General features: G+C 44.6%; 2 protein-coding genes across 3 annotated transcripts in view; both read left to right on the top strand.

Moving 5' to 3' along the window:
- sobpa (sine oculis binding protein homolog a) overlaps positions 1 to 14,560 on the top strand; it is a gene marked incomplete at its 5' end in the record, with an annotated part of 27,429 nt that extends 12,869 nt beyond the window's left edge. Inside the window, 5 exons of the mRNA XM_079752298.1 lie at positions 200 to 351; positions 1,055 to 1,078; positions 7,778 to 7,873; positions 12,090 to 14,178; positions 14,450 to 14,560. Coding sequence (XP_079608424.1) covers positions 200 to 351; positions 1,055 to 1,078; positions 7,778 to 7,873; positions 12,090 to 14,177 — 2,360 coding nt within the window. The 3' untranslated portion in view covers position 14,178; positions 14,450 to 14,560. The remainder of the gene's footprint in view (positions 1 to 199; positions 352 to 1,054; positions 1,079 to 7,777; positions 7,874 to 12,089; positions 14,179 to 14,449) is intronic.
- A 5,290-nt stretch (positions 14,561 to 19,850) lies between these two features.
- rock2a (rho-associated, coiled-coil containing protein kinase 2a) overlaps positions 19,851 to 25,722 on the top strand; it is a 36,606-nt gene continuing 30,734 nt past the window's right edge. The window contains exons 1-2 of one of the 2 annotated variants that reach the window (XM_079752174.1): positions 19,853 to 20,385; positions 20,587 to 20,727. In XM_079752174.1, coding sequence (XP_079608300.1) covers positions 20,629 to 20,727 — 99 coding nt within the window. In that variant the 5' untranslated portion in view covers positions 19,853 to 20,385; positions 20,587 to 20,628. Of the gene's footprint in view, positions 20,728 to 25,722 lie in introns of both variants that reach the window. The other variant, XM_079752175.1, reaches the window with a different exon arrangement.

Here is a 25,722-nt window from a genome sequence, read left to right as displayed (position 1 = left end):
AAAGAAACCAATGAAGTCCTACTTTAACCTGTACACAACTGTTTAACAAATGATCAACCTTGGTTTTTGCAAACACAGAACATTTTTTTTACAAGCACAAACTTAACAGAAATCATGACAAGCCTGAACTCACGCTCAATTCTGGATCATGCCTCACCCCCATTTTCACCCCTCCCTCCTCCCACCCCTCCCTCCCCAGACGAGGACGCGTCCGCGGTGCAGATCGTGTGTGCCTGGTGCCAGAAGGTGGGTGTGCGGCGCTACTCGCTGAGCATGGGCAGCGAGCTCAAGAGCTTCTGCAGTGAGAAGTGCTTCGCCGCGTGCCGCCGCGCCTACTTCAAGAGGAACAAGGTGAGTGGTCAGGTCAGGCGCCACTCGCCTCACCCAAAGGGTTCTTGGAGGGAAGAGTCACCGCGATAATACCGCAATAACTGTTGCTAGAGTATTTGATGAACACAAAAAAATATATAGCAAAAGCACTTAACATTTGTATTAACGTTTAGGGCATTTAGCCCTAAATGTAGTCGCTTTTATCCAAAGCGACTAATAATAAGTGCATTTGTCAGAAGAAAGAGAAACAATATATTGCTGGTGGTACATAAAGGCACTTAATAGATCTATTGTAGATTTATCTTTACGTTTACCGGTGAAGGTTTCACAAGCTTTAAATCAAAGTTAGACATTTTTTTGGAGGAATGTATTTTGTTCTTTAATCAAACATAGGTATTTCAACCAAAAATGTAGAGCAGACTGTATGTCCACAAAGGCCAAAGCACAACGCTTTATTGGTCACGCCGTCTTTTACATAGACACACATTAAGAAGGAGTATCATGACCCCAAATAGCATATTCTAAAATATAAAAACATGTTTATGTAAAAAATATTTGTAATTTAGGTGTTGAACGTTTTATGTCACCATCTCGAGCTATATGATTTGGCAGAATTAATCATTAATATGATTAAAAGCCATCACTCTGTACTTTAATTTGATCTTCCTCTCAGTGGAGCGTAGTTTAAAACAATCTCCCCCCTTTTTTGTTTCTCGTACCGAAGCTTGGATATGTAAGGAATTACGCTGTGAGTATGACGTGTTTTATTTGAACTGTGTATGTCCTAACGTCAGTTCCTCATCCAAACATAATCACCGGTATGCAGCACAAGTAGGGAATGATAAGGGATGTACATTCGGAGTTGGTAGAACCTGGCTGGCACATGATATGTTGACACTTATTATTTGTATATTTTTTTTATCACCCAGAGCATGAGAATCAAGACGGGCCAGGTGTCTGCTGTGTTGTCCATTTGCACATTTTTATAAACGTTCTCTTTTTATTTTTTTGCATTTTGTATTCCAACATTTTTAATGCACAAATTGTTATGATTTCAATTTGAACCGTAGGCTTGTAGAATCACTGCACATTTAGATGTTGACACTCTTGAACGGCGTTCTTTTTAGTTTGCACCTCAAAAGCGTTGGGAGGCCTTTAAGTGATGAGTCCTCTTTAGAAGGGCCCATCATTGTAACACTTACGAGAGCCGAATGATTCACCGACAAAAAACAAACACCCGTTACTAATAGTATATACGTTTGGTTTGATTTTAAGGTAAGAGTAAGTGGTGCAAACCTGACCATCAACCATGGAGCAGGAAGGGAGCTTGTGATAATTATTATATATAATCCACCCTGTCAGGTGTGAATGCAAGGATATGTCCCTGACAGACAGGCACATTATGGCATGCAAATCGTGCTCTGATTATATAGGCCATCAGCATTCTGGAGTGTGTGTGTGTGTGTGTGTGTGTGTGTGTGTGTGTGTGTGTGTGTGTGTGTGTGTGTGCTTTCGTGCGTGTGTGTGTATGTGTGCTTCTTTGTGTGTGCGCATTCGTGCAGTAACAGTCAACATTATAGTAAACAGTCCATTTTTTAAATGCTACACAAAGTAAAAAAAACACCACCAACAAAACACACGTGCCGTTGCCATTCAGAGGTGGAACGGCAAAATAGGTATGATTCATAGACGTGCAATTGCGGTGTCACCGTTTTGACGGCTGAGTTCTCTGGAACACTTGGCTGTAAGACAATCAGAAGGTAATTCAACATGAGTCATTTTTCCCCAAGTGCAACACTCTTTTTCATTAAAACATGACATTCGGAGGTGGCTCAGAGGCTGCATGAGGCCACCGGAGCTGCCCACCTAGAAACACAGGCCTAGAAGACCCTGCCGTTGCTATCCGCCTCTTCGTGTCCTCTGTCAGAAGCTAACGCAACCGCACCCGGACGCGTGTTGTGTTAGCTTCCACCCCCAGCGCCACGAGGCAGGAGGTGCTACACGCCACGCCCCCACTCCGCCCGGCCCCGAGCGCGTCGGACACCTCTGGTCTCTAGGGTTCCCCCGTTCAGTCGGCTTCTTGCCTCTTTGTTTCTTCCTGTTTGTCTGTGTGTGTGTGTGCGTGTAAGCACGTCAATCTGTGTGTGCAAGTGTGCCTGTGCCGTGCGTGTGTCTTTGTGTGTGTGTGTGTGTGTGGGTCCCATTTTGTGGAAGCGATACGCCGCTGTTTGAATTCCCGTGCTGCTACAAGGTCAGTCGACACAAAACAGCCAGTGTTAGTTTTTTCTTTGTTTTTGTTGTTTTTCTGTCTTGACTCAGTAGGAGAAAGTAAACAGGGAGAAAATATTGTCTTTAGAGAGAAGGGGGCGGGTAGGGGTAGTGTGCGTGTGTGTGTGTGCGTGTGTGTGTGCGTGTGTGTGTGTGTGTTGAGGCGGGGTGTTAGATGCAGGAGACAATAGGGGGCCATTCGAGTGCTGAAGCTGGTAGAGGTGTGGGGGCAAGGGTGGGTGGTGTTGGTTGTTGTAGATTTTATAATTTGGATAAATGAATAAAGTGGTGGAAGGTACAATTCAAAGCAAACACGAGGCCAGCACTTAATTTGGACTCCCGCTTGCTACCCTTGTGATTGTCTACCCCCCCCCCCCCCCCCCCCCCCCCTGCCCACCAACCTTGCAAAACACGCTCCCAGACCCCTTTTTTTCTACTGATCCCTATCAGCATCATCTCATAGATGCCAGCGTTAATTCCAACAGATCCTTCCGTCCCCTCGATGCTCGGGGACATCCAAGCTATGGAATGTCCTTGGACCTTCCTGTCCGTACCGCCAATCCCTGCTCCCCGTGTAATCTCAGCTTGTTCCATTCCTGAAATCCTTCTTGAAAAAACTCTAGACACAATTCTCATTGGCTGAGGGTGGAAATGTAAATGTAGTTTGGGGCACGACACAATTGAATTAGTTTTATTCTCCTGTTTACAGTCGTGGTTTATTCAGTCCTCCTGCCGTCTTTCTTTGTGGACAAAGGGTACAGTTGAGCAGTTGTAAATCCCATTTTAAATCACAGGTCTGTTTTCTAGTTTTTCTAGAAGTCCTAGTACCTTTACCTGCTGGTGTAACATAAGGGCTCAGTCCTGACAGCAGCAAACCGATTCCAGCCCGCGGTTATCTCCTGCACGTCTTACCCCTTCTCTCTCTCTCACTCTCTCCCACACCTTGCTGTCTAAGTCTCAATGTGTCTTTCATGAATATAATGCAAAAAAATAAATAATGAAAGACCCAATGACAATTTTCTAACAAAAGCTGTGTCCCACATTGAGAGACTACTCCCTGTGTTTGAGCAGCGGTGTCGCCTTGCTCTGTGAGTGGCAGACTGCACATCCGCTATAACAGCTGATACATCCAAGGTTTTATGAAGAAAGGGGACCCGAACATTATGCACCTTTAAGGCCTCGGCATTAAACTGCCGTAAAAAGACATTACCCGGCAACTGGTGTTTCATTACAACAGCTCCGGCAATCTGCTCGCTTGCTCATCGCCGGACGCTGCGCACGTTTTTTTCGTATTTCATTGATTATCCCTCCCTGGTTAATATACTTTTTATATGCGTCTATAGACGGATGGTAGAACGCGTTGACTAGCTGGTCTTGTTTCGTCTTGTTGTTGCTGTGTATCGGACGCGTGTCTCTGTTCAGCTGGTGTCCAGTGTTGGATGTGTGGCTCTCAGTATGCAGGCTACCTAATCATAGTGGTTGGCAGAGAAAGGTCAGGGTTTGTTGCTGTTGAAAGCAACACACTACAAGCGCTGCGCACCTGCTCGTGTTGTGTGCCTCACGTATCTCTGGCGCTGGCGCATTAGAAGCACTATTAAAAATCCTTCTTTTTTTTTTTGGGTTCTTTATTTATACTCCATTGTGTAATGTTGTTTTCCAGCGTGTGCGTTGATATCTATCTATGGACAGATGGCTGTTCAGTGGTCAACGTGACTTGCTTTAGCTTTAGCGCTTTTCCCATCTAATCAAATCGTGGTCCTTGAGTTATGACCTACTTGCTGTCATGTCGTCGTGCTAGCACCCGAGAGTCACATTGACATAGGAAGGGGTTCATTTCCGATTGTGTGATTCACAGTACCACTGATCAAAATGTGCCATGGATAATTAAAGAAAGGGTGACCCATTCAAATATGTATTAATGTCGATTCATTGATTTTGTTGTTGTCCGTGCAAGGTGTTTGGGGAGAGATGTGTTGGTTGTCAATGCGTCACCTGGAAAGAGTGAGGAGGTGTTTATTTATGCTTGAAGTAGGGGTTGAATGTAGAAAAAATAAGTGAATAAATAGAGTGAATTGCATGCAACATTCTGCTTATCGACAAATGAACAGGCAGATTGTTGGAACCAGATGATTTGTGATTTGTTATGTCATTTGTGAGGAAATTCACTATTTGAGGAGAGAAAGAAATACAAAAAGAATACAAGCGAGCAGGCACACTATTTAACCTTCCTCTCACCCCCTGTTTAGCACATCAGTCCCTAAATCCTGTAATCTGTAAAGGAGTTGACAGGTGGGGGGGGGAGAGAGAGAGAGAGAGAGAGAGAGAGAGAGAGAGAGAGAGAGGGCGAAAGGATAAGAGAGGAGGTAAGGGAGAGATTAAAATGAGAGAGGGAAGGATACATTTAAGGGAAAAGAGAGCTAGAGTGGGTGATAGAGGGAGAGAAAGAGAGATAAGACGGAGAGAAAGAGAGGGAAAGATAGAGGGATGGGAGCGGGAGGGAAAGAGAGGGATGGGAGAGAGAGAGAGCGGGAAGGAGGAAAGTATTGCATGCCAAGCTCCCAGTGTCTCCATCAGTGTCTCTCCCCGGGATCTGCCCCCAAGGCACCAGGGAGGCGGGGAGCACCCCTTCACATCAGCCCACCACTGGCACACCGTCAGCCCACACACACCCACACTTAGATGCACACCCACACCGACACACACCTTGCACGTCTTTCGTTATGTTGACATTACATTGCATTTCACAAGCACTGCCTGGTACAATTGCATGAGGAGGAAATCGTTATGAAAAAGAATGTGTGTATGTGTGTGTGTGTGTGTGTGTGTGTGTGTGTGTGTGTGTGTGTGTGTGTGTGTGTGTGTGTGTTGCAGCCTGTTAACATGACTTAGGTTGACTGGTGGGTAGGAATGCTTGGAGCCTTGTTGAATTAGCTGGAGGGGGGGCATAGTGAGAGGCTAATTATCTCATGGCCCTCAGCTATCCCAGCTCCTTACCAGGAGCTGGGCTATACGATCAATACATATTTCTCTGGCATTCTGTAAATGTATTGGTTCGATAAAGAACAAAAGAATGAAAAACAAATTTTCATTCATTTTTAATATTAATTCCAGTAGGAGATAAAGCTATACTAAGTATTCAGAGCACTCTGAATTGAGCAAAAATAAATAATTCATATCATACTGAAATTCATATATAATTTTGAATAAAATAACATTTTGGAACGTATGCTAGTGATAACATAAGCTTATTGATAGCATCAACTACAGTTCCAGAGTTTTTATTTTTATCATGGTCCTCTTTTATTTTATTTTTTTGAAAAACTGGTTATCTTTTAGATCTTTCAAACATGAATGTCCTAATAGTTTTCTCTCTTTTTCTAGCTCTTTGAATTAATTGATTGCATAAATATGCAATATTAATGTTCAATAACAGTAGTAGCACAGGTTTCAACATTGTATGTCATCATTGAATGACAGTACCGGGTTCTGTTTTGCCCCCTGACACTCCGATACGGGGACAGACAGATTTATTTACATTTCCTCCCTCAAGGTGCATGTTGTTTTGCATTCTTCCTCACTATTGGCAGAGGCTGATTCCGGTGCACTGCAACCTTGGGTTTCTTGCCTTGTCTCAAAGACTATAGTTGCTCGCACCCTCTTTGGCATGATGGAGTGGTAGAACACCTTGATTTTCATCATCGGGAAGGAGAGAGCTCCATGCTGGATGATTGGGTTGTCTGTTGTTAGGGGTGTTGCTGTTGTCGTTGTTTCAGGGCTACCCAGCCCATCAACATGTTTTCTATACTCAAACATTTTTTTTTTGTGTGTGTGCCTGTTATGGGGCGCACACACCTGGGTGTGAGAGTGTGTCCAGATGGGGGAGTGAGGAGTGGAGACAGCTGGCACGTCGGTCCCCTCAGGACAGACAGAGCCGCCAGGGGCGAGACAGACAAGGACCTGCCCTGGCATTTTCATAAGCAGCAACTGCAGTGCACTGGCACCGTGTCATAGACAGCATAAGTACAGTCCCCTCTCCCTGAAGAACAGCCCACTGTGGCCCACAATATGATGAGCATCAGGTGGACGTAAAGAGGTGCTGTACTGGTACTGTTCTGGTCTGTCTGCGTATTTATTTATCTATCTGTTTATGTCTATCTATCTTGGTGTGCCGTCTGTCAACATCAATTGGGTTTTATATCTGGTGAAAGCACACACACACACACGCACACTCACACACACACGCACACAAACATGCACACACACACAGACGCGCACACTTATGCACGCATCACATATGTATGCACACAGACAGATACACACACACACACACACAAGCACACACACACACACACACACACACACACACACAGATACACCTTGTTAACAGTGCCAACACCTCATTAGTACAATATGCAAATTATCTGGCATAGGGCCACAGGGTCATAGCATAAACTGGAGACAGTAAAATGGAACGTTGTGTGTGTGTTTGTGGGTTCATGTGTACCTGAGTTTGTGTGTATGCATGTGTGTGTGTATGCATGCGTGTGTGTATATGTGTGTTAGAGTGATGGAGAATATAGAGGACATGTGGGGAAGAGAGAGGAAGTGTTGAAGTGGAACGCTGCCAATGATCACCTTACAGCACTAATGAATAGTAGTAACAATTGTCTCCCAGCCTGCAACTTATATCCATGCGTTTGGTGCACATTAAAAGCTTTGTACTGTATTTGTGAGCCACTCCAATCGTAACACAGTCTCTCTCTCATATCACATATATCTACATGGATGCACACATACATATACACCGAAATGTAAATACATTTCACACACAAACACACCTGGAACATGTAGACACACACACAAATTCAAACAGAGCAAACACAAACATACACACACACACACACACACACACACACGCACACACACACACACAAAAACAATGAGCATACTTCGCCAAAATGCATGCTCACCACTTTCACAGCCACCAGATAAAATCATGGTTCCCATTCTTTGTGTGTGTGTATGTGTGTGTGTGTGTGTGCGTGTGTGCATTTTGTTTTTGTTGTTCTTCTGTTTATTTCTTTACGTTGCTGTTATTTGTGTTCACTTGTTTATTTTGTCCATCCGTAAAAAGAAGCCATTATTTCTTCCTCCCCCCCCTCCCCCCCTCCCCCCTCAGGCGAGAGACGACGGCGGCCATGGTGGGAAATTGCCCCAGCACAGCTTTGCTCAAGACCCCCCCAGGCTTGTCTACAAGACAAACAGCGATGTGCTTGTAAGGACAATCCCATTTTACCACCATCACTACCACCACTGCATAGAGTTTAAGTTTGATGGCTACAGCATGTTGTATTCTTAAAGGTGCTGTGGGGAAGATGTAAGAGTTGTAAACAGAGAGCGAGAGAAAAAAGTTGAGTGGAAGAGAGCAAGTTGAGTAATCAAGCAACCCAACAAAAAACTCTTTCACATTTCACACCATGTGAGTGACAAGAGAGGCAAGATGGGTTTCCGAACCACTCACGAAAGAGGTGCCCCCATTGGTCAGAAATGAGCCAGGAGCGTTCTAAACTAAACTGGCTCAAACCGAAGCAGGCTTGCAGTCAACTCAGAAAATATACTCTTACTCTTCTTTCCCTCACTAATATCTGACGGTTAGGCCATTGCTCACAAATTACATCATGATTATAGCTCTTAAATCCTAGCTACAGCACCTTTAAAAGCTGGTTATGGGTTCTTTGATTCATTTCACTGGATTGAAATATCAGATATTGTTCAAATATCAGATAAAGGTTACATAGAGTTAACAGTACTCTATTTTCAAGGCAGACTAAATCATGCATTCATTTCTCACTCATTTCTTACTCATTTATTTTAAGTTAAAACAAATTGTGTTTATTCAAGTTACGTGCATGTTTCTATTTGTTGTTTGTGGATCTTTGGTTTCTCATCTAAATCCATCATTTTATATATTTTGATTTATGTATGGTCGGTTCACTTGTGATATGAGACAAATGTTGACCAATTCACATCTGAAGTTAACAATCAAGTACTGACACACTTTGTACTTCACTGATCTCTGTTGCTGCATATATTTGATCCTACGGGCTCTTGGAATAATACATAAAACATAAAAATCGTTTTAGAAGTTGTGACATTTACTATAATATACTTTAAACATATTTGTGTGTTAGCAAATAAGATATATATGAGGGAGAGAGAGAGAGATATAGGGAGACAGAGAGAGAGAGAAAGAGGGAGAGGGATAAGATAGAGCGAGATAGAGAGAGAGAAAGAGAGAGAGCCTACATATAATATTTTTTTCTCAAATAACATCAATTACATCAATGGGACTCCAATACCGGTCTCAAAGATACCTGTATTCTTAACCCGCTATATAAGAAAGAGTATTCACATTGAAGAACATGTAGCTAAGACAAGTGAGACAAGGGATTGCCTTCACATAAGATTCTCTTAAGCATACATTTGTCGTAGACGTTGGATTACAGGTTAGAGTCACTTGCTATCAATGAGACATGTAGTCACCATCGACAAAATGATAAAGTGTATACCTTCTTAACAGACAGTATCAGGCGTCCACTTATCAGATTTTCCATTTGTTTTGTAATCTTTTTATTAAGTTTCAAATGAAAATAAATGGTATCCGCAAAATCAGCCAAGGCGATTCCAGGGTACCAAGCCTGCCCCTCTGTTGGAAAAACCTCCTCAAAATAGATATAAAAGCCAGTGAACATCAGTGACATGAAGGTTCAAGTGATGTCTATAGGGTGAAGACAAGAGGCATTGATTGGCTGCCAGCACCAATGTGAGTTGACATGAACTTGTGGCGAAGCTTTAAGGTTGTTGTAAAACAATCGGTTAAAACTAAGGCGGCAACAGCTGATTGGTTCTGAAGGAAATAAATGACCATAATTACATTTAACTGCAAACATCTGTGTGTGTGTGTGGGGGGGGGGGGAGGGGGGATGTTGCAAGAAAAAAAAGAAAAACACAACTCCATTAGGGTAATGTGTAGTGAGATTTCACTCACGGTGAAAAAAACAAAACCAAAAGTCGTTAAGTGCTCCCCATCTGTCTCCATGAGTTGTGGAAGATTTGAGCACATTTATTATTTAACATATCTCAGGCCTACCCATCTTAACTTTTTTTTACTTTAACGTTGTCATGATTGATTGACTTGAGCCTGGGAATTGAAGAAAAAGGGAATCTGTGGCCTGATGTTCATTGGTGTGAGTTGTGGCCCAAGGGCTGCTGCCGTACAGTCGGGTTTCAATCCTGACACTGGGTGTGGGCCTGTATATTATAAATATGTTCACAGTATATATTATATGCTGTTATATTGTGTATATTGTTGATTTGCTTTAGTGTAAATGTATGTGTATGTCTGTATACGTCCAAAAAACGGTGAGGGCATTCATAATTGTTATTACAGAGGCATCCGTGAAAATCATCCAATCCATTTTAAGCCTTTTGTATCTGCGGTCCAAATCGTCAACATTCATTCATGCTACTTAATGTTCTCTGATTCTTCATTGATGCTGTAATGGTCTTTCCACATCAAATATACAAAACATTTAAATACATCATTAATACAGACAATAAAGATACAGACCTTCAATGTTTCAAATGAGCTAACTTTAAATATGATGCATTGTGCTAAATCCATACAGGCCCTACGGTTACACTTCTCTAACCTAGGAGGGTAGCAATGATCTCAACCTTTTTAAACGGTTTACCAAAGTTAAATTCAGGTTCAGTTTGTCCACAACAAAGACTGATGGATTCACCGAAGCAATTCTTTGTGAAGTTCCTTCCCCCCAACCCCCCCCCCCCCCCCCCCCCCCCCCCCTTACTCAATTGCGCAAAATGAAAATGTCGCCATGCGGTCTCCAAGCGAGCTTAAACTCCTTCCGGTCGCATCCTGCAGCGACTTAATAACTTGCGGCAAGGGGATTTAAGGGTCCACGTGATGGATGGATGTCGTTGGGGCTTCAGACAACTGATTAATGCCTCAATTATCTGCAGTGAGGACCTGCCACTCCTCCGGTTGGGGGGGGGGGGGGGGGGGTGGGGTGGGGGTGGTTGACAGAGTGAGCGGTATGTGGCCTAACGAGTGATGCCTTGTTCGGGGGGGCTCGCCCACCACTATCTCCCTCGCCACCGCAGTCATATTCATTTCCTCTCCAGAGAGGAGAGGAAAAAGAAATGCAGTCTTTTTCGTTGTTATTTATTTATTTCTGTCTCCGTTCTGGAAATGGTGGGCACCACCACCCAGATAGTGTGGTGGGAGAGTGTGGGAGAGGCTGGTGAGGTCACTGCAGCAGTGAGCGGGAATGACACCTTCTTCGTTTTGAGCAACCCTTTTTATCTACGGCGTCTGGGCGGAGGGGGTATTGTGTCCCTGTTGGGTGGCCTTCTGTATATGGCCTCCTTTGTGTTGAGTAAAGGACAGCACAGGCAGAGGCTGTCTGAGGACTTGAGGGGAACACAACATGAATACAATATGAGAGGGGAGTTAGAAGTAGAAGTTACCGGTCACCTGTTCCCCCCCCCCCAATTAATTTGTTTATTCATTTTAACATAAGAGCATCGCGGCGCTTCTTGCCATCTCACATCTATCATTATATCATATGTGCCTTTTGTCTTTAATTTTCCTCTCTACAAATTAAGTCATTTAAGAAACGTTCAGGATCTTAAAGAGAGGCATACCAAAGAAGGAAACCCACATGTTCTTGGTAAATGTGTTGGGATTAACTAGGCGTGAATCTTCAATATTATTGAAGATTCATTTTTTACACTTGAATCACCCCCATCCGCCCACATTTATTTACAGAATATAAGCGCCAACCTATAGTTAGTTATGCTACCATATAAACACGAAACAAACTATGCATTATTCATTAATTCAGCAAGTATTGCTGAATGAAACCAAATAGACAGTGTTTTGGCGTTGCAACCATTAAATGGAACCAATCAATCCCGAGACCAAGAAACCATTACAGCACAGATATTTTATGCCCTTGGTTATTGCCGCTTTGGAGTAAGCTGTAAAGTGTTTGCTTGTTGCCAACAGAAGGTGTTAAAAAACATTTATTTTTATGACAGAAACTTGTTACATACACAGACAAAGTGACTCTACAGTAACAGTTTAAAAGTTGAACACCATTGTATTCTTACAACGGATAATTAACGCTGTGTAAAAAACTAAAAACATTGACCAGTAGCCATACACACAAACATGCACGCATATATTGTATTTCTTTATAAACAATCTTTCATCTTCTTTCGAATACAATAAAATCTTTGCCTATTATGTGTTTGCCTCCAGATGGTTTGCGGTCTGTGCTTTAAAGTGATGCTTTGGAGTTTCCCGAGATTGTATTTTAAATCATCGACAACATATTGCCCCTCCCTTGCATGCAGGATGAGAAGTGCTTAGGGGCAATTTGTCTCATTTCTATTTTCTGCTGCAGGTGTGCGACTGGTGCAAACACATCCGCCACACAAAGGAGTACTTGGACTTTGGGGCCGGGGAGCGGAGGCTGCAGTTCTGCAGTGCCAAATGCCTGAACCAGTACAAGATGGACATTTTCTACAAGGAGACCCAGGCCGCCCTGCCCGGGGCACTCTACAACCCCGGCCACGGGGCCTCCTGCGAGGGCAAGGCCGAGTGCAGCGGCGGGGTGCAGATGCTCACGCCAGAGTCCTGGGGCGCCCCGATGACGGACCTTCGGCGCAGGGCTCCTTCGCCAGGGGGCCCCGCCACCAGCTCTGCCCTGGCCCCCTCCACGTCCACCACCAACTCCCCCTCTGACCCGGGGGGCCTCTGCTCTCCGTCCTCCTCCGCCTCCGCCAAGGTCCCCACGCCGCGGCCCCACGACAACACCGGCCTCCCCCCTCCCCACCACGGCCTCCACGGGCCCCTGGGCGTCTCGTCGGGCAGCCCCCCCATGGTGATGACGCCGCGGGGTCCCGTGCCCCTGCCGCTGTTCATGGAGCATCAGATGATGCAGCAGATCCGCCCGCCGTACCTCCGACCCTCGGCCGGCCCCAACAGCCCGCTGGCCAACCCCATGATCCCCGGCATCGGCCCTCCGCAACCGCCCCCGAGGAACTTTGGCCCGCCCTCCAGCCCCATGCACAGGCCCATGCTCTCCCCCCACGGCCACCCCTCAGCCAACCACAACCCCGGCCTCCTGCCCCCCCACCCCGGCCTCGGGATGCCCGGCATGCCCCCGTTCAACATGATGCCCAACGGACCCATGCCCATGCCTCCCATGATGAACTTCGGCATGCCGTCCCTGGCGCCCCTCGTTCCGCCCCCGACGATCCTGGTCCCTTACCCCGTCATCGTGCCACTGCCGGTGCCTATCCCCATCCCTATCCCCATCCCTTATAGTGGCAAGTTCTTCAGGGACAAGCCCGACTGCAGTGGCCCTGTCCCGTGCGCGTCAGAGTCCTCAGGGGCCTCCGATTCCCGGCCCCACTCCCGTGGGTCATTTGGCGGGGATAGAGTGGACCAGAAAGGAGGTAAATCTGTCTCGCTGTCCCTCTCCCCTGGATACAGCCCGGGTCAGTTAAACAATGGCCCAGACAGAAGCAGAGCGACGGTGGTTGACCTGACCGTAAAGGCAGAGGACGGCCCGAGGAGTCTGTGTTCATCAAGCGGGGCCGAGGTAATGGACGGCGTGATCGACTTAACCGTGGGCCAGCGCTCAGGCCAACAGCCTGTCATACAAAAGACGTTACCCAGGGTTCAGGTCAAAGTAGAAAGGGTCGAGATGGATGTGCAATCTCCACATGTCGCCGGACCGGGGAGGGACGGGGGGGACGTTGCGGACGGGAGAGTGAGGACTCTCTTGCAGGGCGCCACGACGCACGCACAGGATTCTACCATTTCTCAATCGGCGGCGTCATCTGGCCCGCCCTGCAGTGCCGTGCCCACGGTCACGGCTATGACCCAGCCCAGTGACTCCAGCATACCCAGCTTCCCCGGCCAACCAGCCCCCCTCAGCAGGGATCTACGGACACCGCCCCAACCCCTGTCCCAGGTCTTAGCTTCCCCTGCCGCCCCGCGCCACCTCATCATTAACGGCAGCGGATGGCACCCGCCGCCCCCGCCTGCGCCCGAGTCCTCCTCGGACCGGGTCATAGACGGGGTGGTGGTGGGACAAGGGACGGGTGCAGGAGGACTGAGAGAAGGCCAGGAGGTGCAGCCAGCCAACGGGGAGCTGGAGAGGGAGGCCCTGAAGGAGAACAGCTGCTCGGTGGCCGTCTGGGAGCCGGGGACACGGAGCCTGGCGGAGGAGGCAGAGTCAGTCCCGGGGGAAGGCAAGCCCGACCCCGACTCTGGGCTGGACCAGGGAGAGGATCCTTACTCCCTGCCGCTGCTGCCCCCTGGTGGCTGCGTGGTCATACAACCCGTGCCAAAGGCTGACTCCGACAAGACGGCCATCCTGTCCTGCTCCATCAGCACGCCCCTGCTGGCCGCCGCCGGGAGCCCCGACCGCGAGCCGCCGCTGAAGAGGAGGTGCCTGCGGATCCGCAATCAGAACAAATGAGGTGAGGGCCACGGCGGGACAGCTCGTTGGCCCCTGGGTTCCATATCCCACAACCCTATACCCCCAACAAGCGGCCTGCCTGATATCATGTATATTCAAAAATGATCTATAACACAAGATTTATGTGTATAATTTGACAGAACATTTTCTTGATTGATATGAAAGACCCCTAAAGATATTCTGATTACTTTGGGCGTTAATCTCGAACGTAGCCAGAAGAACCTACAGTATGGGGTTGCTAACCCTAATGTTCCCTATCTTTTGTGTCTCAGGTCTATGCTCTGAGGAACAAAGTGCCATCAACCAGCCTTGTGCTTGCTCCGGAAGTCCTCTTTACCCCTACATCACTTTAGTCGAAACCCAACCACAACAGCCCACCCTGATCCACATAACAGCACCATATACTGTTACCAAACAAATGACACCCAGCACAGCACATTACCATCAATAGTCCACTTTACCAGCACGGCACAACAGCCGTCGACGGACGTTTATCTGTAAACATGGAGGACCAGACACTCATAGACTCATCGACTTACTTCTCATGGACAATGTTGCCAATGTTCTTCTCAAGGTCTGTTGAGCACCAGAGCTGCACACTACTGTAGGAAACAGAGCACAAGAAGGATGTTCAAAGCCACCAATCTTTTCCTCTAATCTGGAGACCTTCAGCCTGCACTGCCCCCTCCCCCCACCCCTGCTCACTTTCCCCACCGTCCCTCCTGTTAAAAGCCAGTACTCTCTGTTAAGCCTGCTGATATGAAGAGAGATGTATCGTGTTCACTACTAGAATTGTTGCTGCTGCCGCGGCCGGGGAACAAGGGGTTTAGGATCTCTGAAAGAGGTTCAGTCTGCTACAACCAGTGTCTCTTTCAATCATATGTAGTCGTTTGTTGGATTCTCCCCAACGTGTAGATATATGGATAGCAAGAATTCACTAAGATTTCGATTTTTTTTTACCATTGCTTGTTGGCAGACTTGACTTGATCATAGATGTCTTGAGTGATGGTGATGGTTTTGTGGATGGAAAGGGGCCAAGCGCTGAAGGATAGGTGACCCAGGTCTATTTTATGAGCGGTGCAATTTGATCTTTTATTCTAGACTCCTCCGGAGCAGTGCAAGATGACATATGATATCTGTTAAAGGGGAAGCAAGAGAAACGCGAATGTTTTGTGTTGAAAAAATGCGGTTTCTTGAATCAGCACATTGAAGGACATCAGGGTTGAGATTCACCAGCAAGTCATGGTATTTGGGTGGAGTCCCAAAAATACCCCCCCCCACCACCACCACCCCTCATCACCACCACCACCAAACACCACAGTAAATCCCTTAGATCAAAACTACACTAAGCGACTAAACTCCAAGCCTAGTACATGTGGTCGTCGCGACGGTGATCGGAGACAGAACTGACGCAGCCTGCCATTGTGAGATAGATTTTAAGTAACGCAGGTCTGGTGGCTCATCTTTCCATCTCACAAGTAAAAGTTGGTGTCTGTTTCGTAAGGCTCTCTGAAGTGATTGCACTACCAGAACTAAGAGGAAGGTGAAGACAAAAGGCCTCTAGGGTGAGTCTTTTAATGAAGCAAATGAAGGAGACCCTGATGCATATTGGTTGGAATTAAAACAAACAAAACAATTTATTCAATAGCCCTAAAGAGTCAAATAAAGCCCTGTTAATTTGAAGTAGGGGAGAGTATAACTCTAAATGTATTGTTCGATCTTTCATTGACATGCCATTTTACTCATTTGTGTTGCCAATTAAATTTAACATGTGCAATTATTGCCAACTATTTATTTAAATATGATTTTTTACAGTTATTAGAAACCATCTGTCACCCACTTGCCTACTCAAGAGTTTTGAACAGTTGGGAGAGTTAAACTATACAACTTTCAGCCATCCTATGTTTGTCTAATATAATATGACTACATCTTAAGCATGTACACATGGAAGGAAAGTTGCATGTTTGGTTTTGATTCCTATGGAAGCCGGTATAATTGAAATACTATTATTATGACATATTGCCAAAGTCGTCTTATTCCCTCAAACAATGCAACAAAAATGCCACCTGTTTTGTTTTTTTCGTGGCAGGGTTATTTAATATTTTGACCCGGTGATGTACAGTTGCCAATTAAAAAGAGCACTTATCGAAAGCACTTGGACAAAATTGGTTTATGTATGGATGTTAAAAGCAGTGTTAGTCTATTTATCTGCAGAGCAAACTCACTTAACATAGGCTAATGATGACTTACAGACTAAATACCATACTTTTCAAAACTATAACATGGGACACAAGCATCTGTTTTTATATCAAATGATCCCAAGACAAAAGCGAGTGGCAAGTCCGTCCTATCCAAATTATCTCATAATAATTTGTTTCCATGTTTGAGGATGTTTTCCATTGCTTGTCATACTTCTTTTACATGATGCCCAATATGTCTCAATGTGACACAGTCATTAAGAAGCAGACTTGCCTGCATGCACACCTGCCTACAAGGATGTGTGTATACATGTTTTAAATAGAACATAAACACTGTGCTACTCTTTCTGTCACCACAACAGAAAGGGTACATATGCTTTGCATTTAGCCTCAACGTACTGTTTGGCAAGGCCTGGCCTTTGACTGACTGTATGCATTTCTCTCATTCTTCTTGTCTATTTCATAGCGACTATGGAAGAACAACTTGAAACTAATATATGATGTCTCTCACTTTTCTGTCATTCATTTGTTGCATATCTCTTTCATTTTCCATGATGCTTTACTTATAAATTCATCTGTGTCTAAGTCAAAGGGGTCGTTTTGACAGTTTGACCAAATCAATTTTAAAGGACAACTCTAATATACAAAATTAAAGAACCAAAAAGCCACCTTATGACGAAAAAGATATTGAGACAGTGGAGCTGACACTCTCAGTCTCAGGCTGGCCCTGATCGATGGAAGGCATTTGAAGCACAGATGAAACTGTCTGCCTCCAAACTGTCTGTCTGTCTGTGCTCCCGCCTCACTGTGAGAGCCATAGAAAGCGACAGGGGCAGCCGACCCCCTTTAGTCCTTTATCTGACAACAGATTAGCCGTTATGTTGTATTTGAGTTCATCCTTCTCTGGTAGAAATTCCTCAACTCCGAGCTGTTCCGTTTTTGTCATGTAAATGAAAGACATGTGGTTCTAAAGGCACAGGATCAGTTGAGCTTTTGGAAAACTGGTTGTGTAACTCTCCAGCAGCTCTGCCACACATGCAAACACAGAAGCACACACAAACGCTCGCACACATGCACGCGCACACCAATACACACACACACACACACACACACACACACACACCTACACACACACACACATACACACAGGCTGACATGGGTGTGGCTAGCATACTCTTTTTCCACTGTGAGTGTCAGTCGCTTTGTGGATGATATACACGTTGGACAATGGTGTTCCCGCCCACTCATGGCTGGTTAGATAGGGACCACTGCAGCGGTCAGACTCATGACAAATCCCCAGCATTCCCCCCCTTTTTACAAGATGAATGATAAGCCTAGTCAAAAGCCTGGATGATAAAGTGAGTATTAAGTATTAAGTGGTCCACAGATAATTAAAAAAGACATGAAATTACTTTGTGACACTTTTCTGAAACTAACGGAGACGTCGCCTTAACTCTTGCTTGTATAATCTCTACAGATAAGACAATGATGCTTGCTCGTCCCCTCTTTGTACGAAAAAAATCCACAAAAATGACAACTTTGTTATCTTGCTAGTGTCAATGTATAGATAATCCGCTTTTCTGTAACCTGTATCAACCTTCACTTTTTTGCTAAGAAAAGAAAAAGAAAAAAAAAACAAGACACAAAACTCAAATTCCCTGTTCCTCAAACATCTGATCTGTTCAACGTTTTTACTTGGTGGTGGAACTGTCATCTTTTTTGTGTGCAGATTTTATAATATTATTTATTGTTGCAAATTGAAAAAAGCTGTCAAGGTTGTTTGAGCAGAGCATTCTATTTGAATGTAAACGCCCGGTAAATAGTGAAACGCTTTCTTTTATAATTAAAATGGAGAACACAGTGATGGGGGATGGTCACTGTCGTCCTTAATGAAGTTGTAACGTATACATAACATAGCCACGGTTTGTTTGCTTCAGCAAAGCATTCTTTTTGTGTTGTAATCGTATTTGTTTTACCTGGTGATTTGCTCATGAAGAAAATAAACAAGAGAGACCCACATAATTTTGCTGTGCATACTGGTTCATGTGTTTTGTTATATTCAAGATGTGCAAGGGGCATATGCTGTAGTGCACATTTATTTTTATCTTTATAGTTTATAGGCCTATACTTTTTAGTCTAAATGTAAAAAAATAATGATTATTAGCCATATGTCAACTTGGTAGCATATGTATGAAAATGAACAAGTTTGATAAAACGAATAAAAGAGCAGAATGAATGAAGAAGGGATGATTGGTACATCTGTGAACCGCAGGCTTTAATTAAATAAAAGTTTCCAAACTTTTTCATCGCAGGATGCTTTGATAAAATAATAATTAAATAAGTGAATTGAACCTTTTTTTTTTTCCCATTAATATCTTTTTATCGTGCCAGACATACAAATATAATTTGTCAAGCTTAGCTATTCATGTTCCAAAGTTGTTATTAGAGTGCAAATTGCTTTGGAATTTTGAAAATAACTCACGCACTGTGTTTCTGAGAAGATATCATTTTGGAATAAACATAATTTCTGATCGTTCTGAAGAGGTGCTCTAGTGCCATCTTGTGGTTTTGTCTGGAGTAATTACATTACATGCAATTTTCTTCCAAAATATTGTAGACAGTTTGTTAGGAGACAAGACAGAAAGGAAGGAGCTTGCCCCCAGGCAATTTCCATGGGATGGGTCACATGTCGCTAAATAAATGCTCTGATTTTCCCGAATGAAAGGTAACTCAGTGGCATAAAACAAGATTATATATATATATATATATATTTTTTTTTTTTTTAAAGAAAATCAAATTAGGCCTACCACCTACTATTTTATGTCACGGGTGGATGATAGGTGCTGAATGGTGAGATACATAGGACCCTTTACGTCTCAGGGCCCTAGGGGTCAATCCCTCCGTGGCTTGAGTTTGAGGTTCAGCTCATTTTGTTGCAAGGATTCCTCTGTAGTGCATCCTCTGTTGTTAGAATCATAATTTGGGTATATTTGCGTCACGGATTGATGTAGTGTCATCAAATATCGAGGCATAGGCAAATAATTGTTATTCTTTATTATTGTAATAAAGAAACCAATAAAAAGTGATTAGATGATAATATTATGATGATAATATAATTTATTAAAGTTTCAACTCCTTCATTTTTATAGGAAGATTTTCATGCACATAGTTTAACTGTCTTTTAAAAGAGTAAAAAGTTGAGAAAAGAGAAAGAGAGAGAGAGAGAGCGAGAGAGAGAGAGAGAGAGAGAGAAAGAGAGAGACAGAGACAGAGAGAGACAGAGAGACGCAAACACACAGAGCGAGTGCGACAGAGAGAGAGAGAGAGAGAGAGAGAGAGAGAGAGAGCGACGGCCTACCTGTTTCCTTTCGAAAGAGGCAGGAGGCTTCTGGGTAAGCGGGACTTCAACATGTTGGTGTCAGGGGGGCGGAGACACGCCGAGCTCCGTGGTGTCTCGCTGCTGCTGTATGTGTTCGTATGCCCGAAGAATTTCGAGGTCAGACTTTTTTTGTTGATCTGACTCGAAATCAAACCGTTGGGTTTTCGGCGTGCGGACTCTGGAGAGTAGAAAAAGGACACACGATAAGGACCCACTCGAGAATGCGAGAACTCCAGGAAGAGCATGTTTTCTTATTAAAAATGCAGCGCGGGAGCAAAGCCATTACCATAGCCTGTTCAAATGACTCGAGGCTACAATAAAAAGAGCACACAGGGCTAGGCTGCTCTCCGTGGCTTGGAGCGGTGCATGGAGAACAACCAGTGGGATCTTCTACTAAATCTAAAGTCTGAAGCATTTTGAGGCGCCCACAGTCAAAGGGGAGGGGGGCAGAGAAAACGCCCTGCTGCCGCTGCTGCTGCTGCTGCTGCAGCCTGTTGCTGATAGAAACTCAAACTTATTCGCCGTGTGGAAAATGCTTCATGCATCCTGGAAAGTGGAATTCCAGGATCGTAGCGTTGTACGCGTCTGACCCGATCCACGTTTCGTGTGCTTGACAAGTTTTGTTTTTCGGGTAAGGTGGGGGTGGAAGCGGGTCCTCTTTTAGGTTGGATTTTCTTTGCATTGTGCACACTGTCCTACTGGGAGTGGAGTTGGGTGGGCTGCGAGTACCAAGGCTACCAGCTAGGCCCACGGCCATTGCCCGGGACAAAGAGTTTTCCAAATGTAATCCTAAACATTTGGGATCGTCGGTGTGTTGTTTTTTTTTTTTAAGGATAATTTGATCATTGTGCAGCGGCGCAACAATCGTGCAGACATGTCTCTGGGTGCGGAGAGAAGGATGGATAACCGGTTGAAGAAACTGGAGGAGATGATCAGAGATCCCAAATCTGCCGTCAACTTGGAGAGTTTACTGGCAAGTATCTCCTAAGTGCAGTCATCGTTGTAACACAATTGTCCTCGAATCACGCTGCACTCATCTCTTTCAATGGAGGTTAAAGTTACATTTTGTTGTCATTTTAAAATCTGTAAAGTGCTTGGTGTTATCATTTGTTATCTGGTAAGCGACCTCCACCCACAACGATGCTGCTCAAAGCTATGTGCTAAAGGGAAATCACCTCCCTCTATCCAACGTGGTGTTATTTGATTAATTTACAACCTTGCAAAAAAGATAGTGCATACATGTTCTATGCCAACACAATGAACAACATACTGGACAAAAGTAGACAAACAAGAGCACATGGCCGCGATAGGGCCTAACTCGTTTTAAACAGATTGCCGTCTATTAATTGTGTCGCTGTATGGGGTCTCTACAGATTAGGATTAACGTTTACATTGACCGACTGGCTCCCTGTTTGTCTCGTTTCGAGGCTGTATTATTTCCGGCCCGATGTCCCGCCTGGACAAGGCCTGCCGTCCACTACTGGTCAGGCACCTCCAGAATAGATTGACACATAGCGCTGTGCTGTGGCATCCATCGTAGCTATGGAAAGGGAAGCGCATTTCTCGAACCTCTACTTGCAACATTCCTGCAATTTGTAGTTCGTGTACATGCCAATTCAAAACAACTATATGATTGCGAGTTATGCTGCGTGACGTCATGCATAACATTTCTGGGAAACTTCTCAGGGATTCCCTCCCAGGTCTCTTTCTGTACTGCAACTTGAATGAGCTTGTAGCTGGCAGCTGTTTTGTTTTTGTAATTACATTATGACAAATGGTAACTAACAATAATACCTAAAGATATGATCATAATTACATTATAGTTCTTCCTGGAAACATGTTATTTGTCTACGTCCTAAATAAGGTCATGTTTTCTTGAGCCCTGAGGGCAAATCACGGTAATCGGAATGTGAATAAGAACGCATTGGAATTGTTTTGCTTTTTGTCTACCATCGCCAATGGAATGCGCGCTTCAGTCACTCGTTTAATCCAAATGGAGTTCACTTGTGCTCTTGGTCATGATATGTAAACACTTTAAAACGTCTCTGTGTAGTTAATCAGCATACCAATGAATCTTATGTAGCATGACCTCCACTTTGCGTTCTCACTGAGGCTCTGGTCACACCTCAAAATTCCTCGGCAGCCATCTGATGGATTGTTGGTTTTATTAACTCTGGTTATCAGTTATCAGTCTAGGTGGAAACCACATCAGACCCCCCAGGTCTCACTTCTCCAGGTGGTAATTTGATTAGTTTCCTGAGAAAAATGTTTTCTTTTGAATTTTCCCAGACTTTGAGACATTGTCAATGCAAGATCATCTTACAACTAAGGACTTTTCTCTGTGAAACAATTCAGGCAAGGCAGTGCATCCCTAAACTCGCATATCATTTGGTTTAATCCTACTTTCAAAGCCTTCTTGCAGTGAATGTCACACAACCCTATCATAGCTGCTGCTCTTGTAACTCGCAGTGCGGGACCTGTTGTCCTCTTTCATTCTGTTTACATGTCGTCTCCAAAATGTGGCTCCACTCTAATCCTCTGAGGCCAGCGAACTACAAATGCCAAGAATCCAGTGTTGCCATTTACATGAATCATGACATCTTCAGCACATTGCCTTCTCCTTGGTGGAATTTGTTTGTGGACTTCCTTCTCTAAAACATCACCTCCGTCACCACGTCTACTTCCTTCAAGGTGGATTACATTTGGGTTGGAGTGGGAGATGGAACCTAGAACCTGAAAGCTACTGTCTTTCATGATGGGAGTCCTGCTCATAGTCATTTACATTTAGGGCATTTAGCAGACTCTTTTATCCAAAGCGACTTACAATAAGTACTTTTTAGAGAAGAAGCTGAAACAATATATCGCTGTCGGTACAGTAAGGATGTTCATAGATCCAAGTGCCAAGCACTAGCAATCGCTAGGTTAACCCATTCATTGTATACAAAGATAGCTAGGATAAGATGCTACACAACTAAGTACTACAACTAAGTACGACATACAATAAGTGTGTACATTAAGTGCCAGGACGTACAACATACAATAAGTAGGAGGGGTGGGAGGGGCTGGCTAGTCCACATCCCAAAGAGCTCCACTGCAGTTTATGTTTATTTTGAGCTAAATTAATGGGCAAACTATTCAGCTACCTGGTGTAAGGGCAAATCCAAAAGAACCCCCCCCCAAACACATCAACCTGCAGCTGCAGGCGTTCATTGGTTCAACCTTACCACAGTGGGCCAACGCGTGTTGGGGTCCCGGGTGCACCGCGTCCATTGTTTGGCCTCTGTTGCATGTGTGGTTCGGAACAGGCCCTGTTTTAAGTAGTGTAGCTGTAGCTCATTGTTTTTCCTCTGGTGTGCAGGCCGGGAGAGACGGGAGCTGGTGATGAGTTGAGTGGGAAGCTTGCGGAGGAGGAGGCTGCATGCTTCCATTTTTACCCTAGGTTCTGCCACTGGGATGGACAGAGACGTGGGTGCATTTCTCTGGTGCGAACGCACAGACTCTCTTGAAAGAACAACATGGATTGAAGGCATGATGCTGATGTAGCGATGCATTCGATTAAAGGCTGAAGAGGGCTGTATGGATATTTTATTCATCTCGGGAAGGAAGTCGCAGGATTGGATTTCAGAGTTGATGTTGGTGTTGGGGGGTTATTAATCATTATTTGGCCGAGCTCTGTGGGGTAGTTCGATTATGATGGTATGGCATGACAGTGAAGTAAATATTTAGCTACACTCACTGACGCTAGAGAATGCTGAGTTGGCAAATTGGTTGGTAAAGGTCACAATGAGGCATTCTGCAGCTTTCACTGAACACTGAAATTAAGGTCATGGAAGGATTTTCACCCCAATTGCAGCCATATTGATGGGTTTTTGATTGTTATTAAAGCTATCTTTTAGATGGAAGCAAAAAAAAGAATACATCGTCTCATATTTAATCTGATTGACTGCAGCTAATTTAACCAATTAATAATTAACGTTATTAGTGAGATAAGATGGTTAAGTTGCAGTTAGCCATCCACTTGATGGCTGCACTAAGCATTCTCTATCAACTGCTCTAGGATCAGTCGGCCCCCAGGCAATCTGTAGTATTTATTTGACAGATGCTTCCTGAAGAGACAGACAGACAGACAGCAAGACACAGACAGGCAGGCAGACAGACAGACAGACAGACAGTGTAAATGTATGCAACTAATGCACAGACACTACGTTTGACTTGCCTTATTTGTTGTCCTAAAGGAAATGACCTCATTGAGTAAATAGTTGGCAGCCTAATATCAGGCTCAAAGTTCTCTCTGGAACTGGGAATGGCACATTCCCGTTTGACTTTAGCCTTATCTCGTTCTCGCTCTCGGCTCTCTCTGTCATTTAGGTGGCATTGTTTTTTTTGGCTCGTGTGGGCAGATTTGATGGCATGGTGTTATTTAGGTGTGTGTTATTTAGGTGTTTATTACTTTTGTCTTATGTTTTATAGTACCATATCATTGACTCGATAAAGAACAATGAGCCAGCACCAAATGGAACTAAATAAATAGGACCAATAAATGTTATCCATTTCCTTATCGGCTGATGGAGAATGCGTTTATTGGCCACACTGGATCACACTGATGTGATCTATTGGCATGACCTTTTTGACATGATGGGATTTGATCTTAGTATGAGAATATTCCCCAGTGACTCCTACTTTGCTGTTGGTTTGGACCCATGGTAAACACACAAATTCTTCCTTGATGAGAGTCATTATTATGTGTGAACTTTTAAATGTTCTCTCCAGTGTTTTGGGGTCTAGTTTATGATCCAAACACACAGGTATTAAGAGGCCCTGGATCGTGTTAAATTGTTTATTCATTTCGTTCTTCTATAAGAAGTTTAACATTTTAGCAGGTATGCAAAAGTGATTCATGTTGTTCAACTGTGAATCTTGATCTGTCAGCTCAGGCTCCTGTTGTATGGCCACAATAGATTCAGTATTGAGTTGCAAGTGAAAATTCAAATCAATGTTGTCCACACCACTGACAAACACGAGAAGTAATTCCTGTATGAGTCATCTGTAAAACATGACTTGCCACATATCCTGCATTCATTATTATTTTTTACATCTCAACCACAGACGTGCGTGCATGTGAGGCAATTTTCAAATGAACACTGAGTCAGACAAGGGACTTCACGTCATCTGCGTCAATGTTCACCCCCTCAACTAGATCTAGATTAGGACACTTCCTTCCTGTACATCTCTCTCTTACTCCGCTACACTTCTCTACACTCTTCGCTTGTCCACACACATAAACACACGTGCACGCACGCACGCACGCACGCACACATGCACCCTACAACTCCATTAGCCTGCTATTGATGTCCTGTTGGTTCTCAGAGTACAGCTGTGGGGCTCCCAGTGAGCGGCTAGCCCCCCGGGCTCCCTGCTACAGCTGCCATGTGCATGCTCTCACTCTCTAGGAGAAACACTGCCTTATAAGGCGCTCAGGACGTTAGCCCTGGCCAATTCTCTCTCTCTCTCTGTCTCTGCGTGTCTCTCGCTCTCTGTCTCTGTGTCTCTCTGTCTTTGTGTGTCTGTCTCTGTCTGTCTCTGTGTCTCTCTCTCTCCCTGTGTCTGTCTCTGTGTGTGTGTGTGTGTCTGTCTCTGTGTGTCTCGGTCTCTCTCTCTCCGTCTATCCAGTCCTCTGTGCTGTCGCTCCCCTTCTCTGCTGGGTTAGGGCCTGAGGGTTGACCTCGCTGCGTCTTTGAGCCTTCAGACCACCTGGGTTCACCATGGTAGCATGAACCCTGTCGCGTTCCCAAGATCATGGATCATGGGCGCCTCCCCCTGCATGTGTTTTAAACGTATATGAATGGACCTGTGCTTCTGTATTGTCTTTACAGACAATACAGTACATGTATTGTACAGTACATACAATGCATGAGTATTCACCCATGTGAAAAACTGAACTACAGGAAATTATGCAAATGTTGTCTGT

This window comes from Pollachius pollachius (genome assembly GCF_949987615.1).
Source record: "Pollachius pollachius genome assembly, chromosome: 15".
NCBI lineage: Eukaryota > Metazoa > Chordata > Actinopteri > Gadiformes > Gadidae > Pollachius > Pollachius pollachius.
The sequence above is the reverse complement of the archived record's forward strand: the minus strand, read 5'-3'. Positions and strand labels throughout refer to the sequence as shown.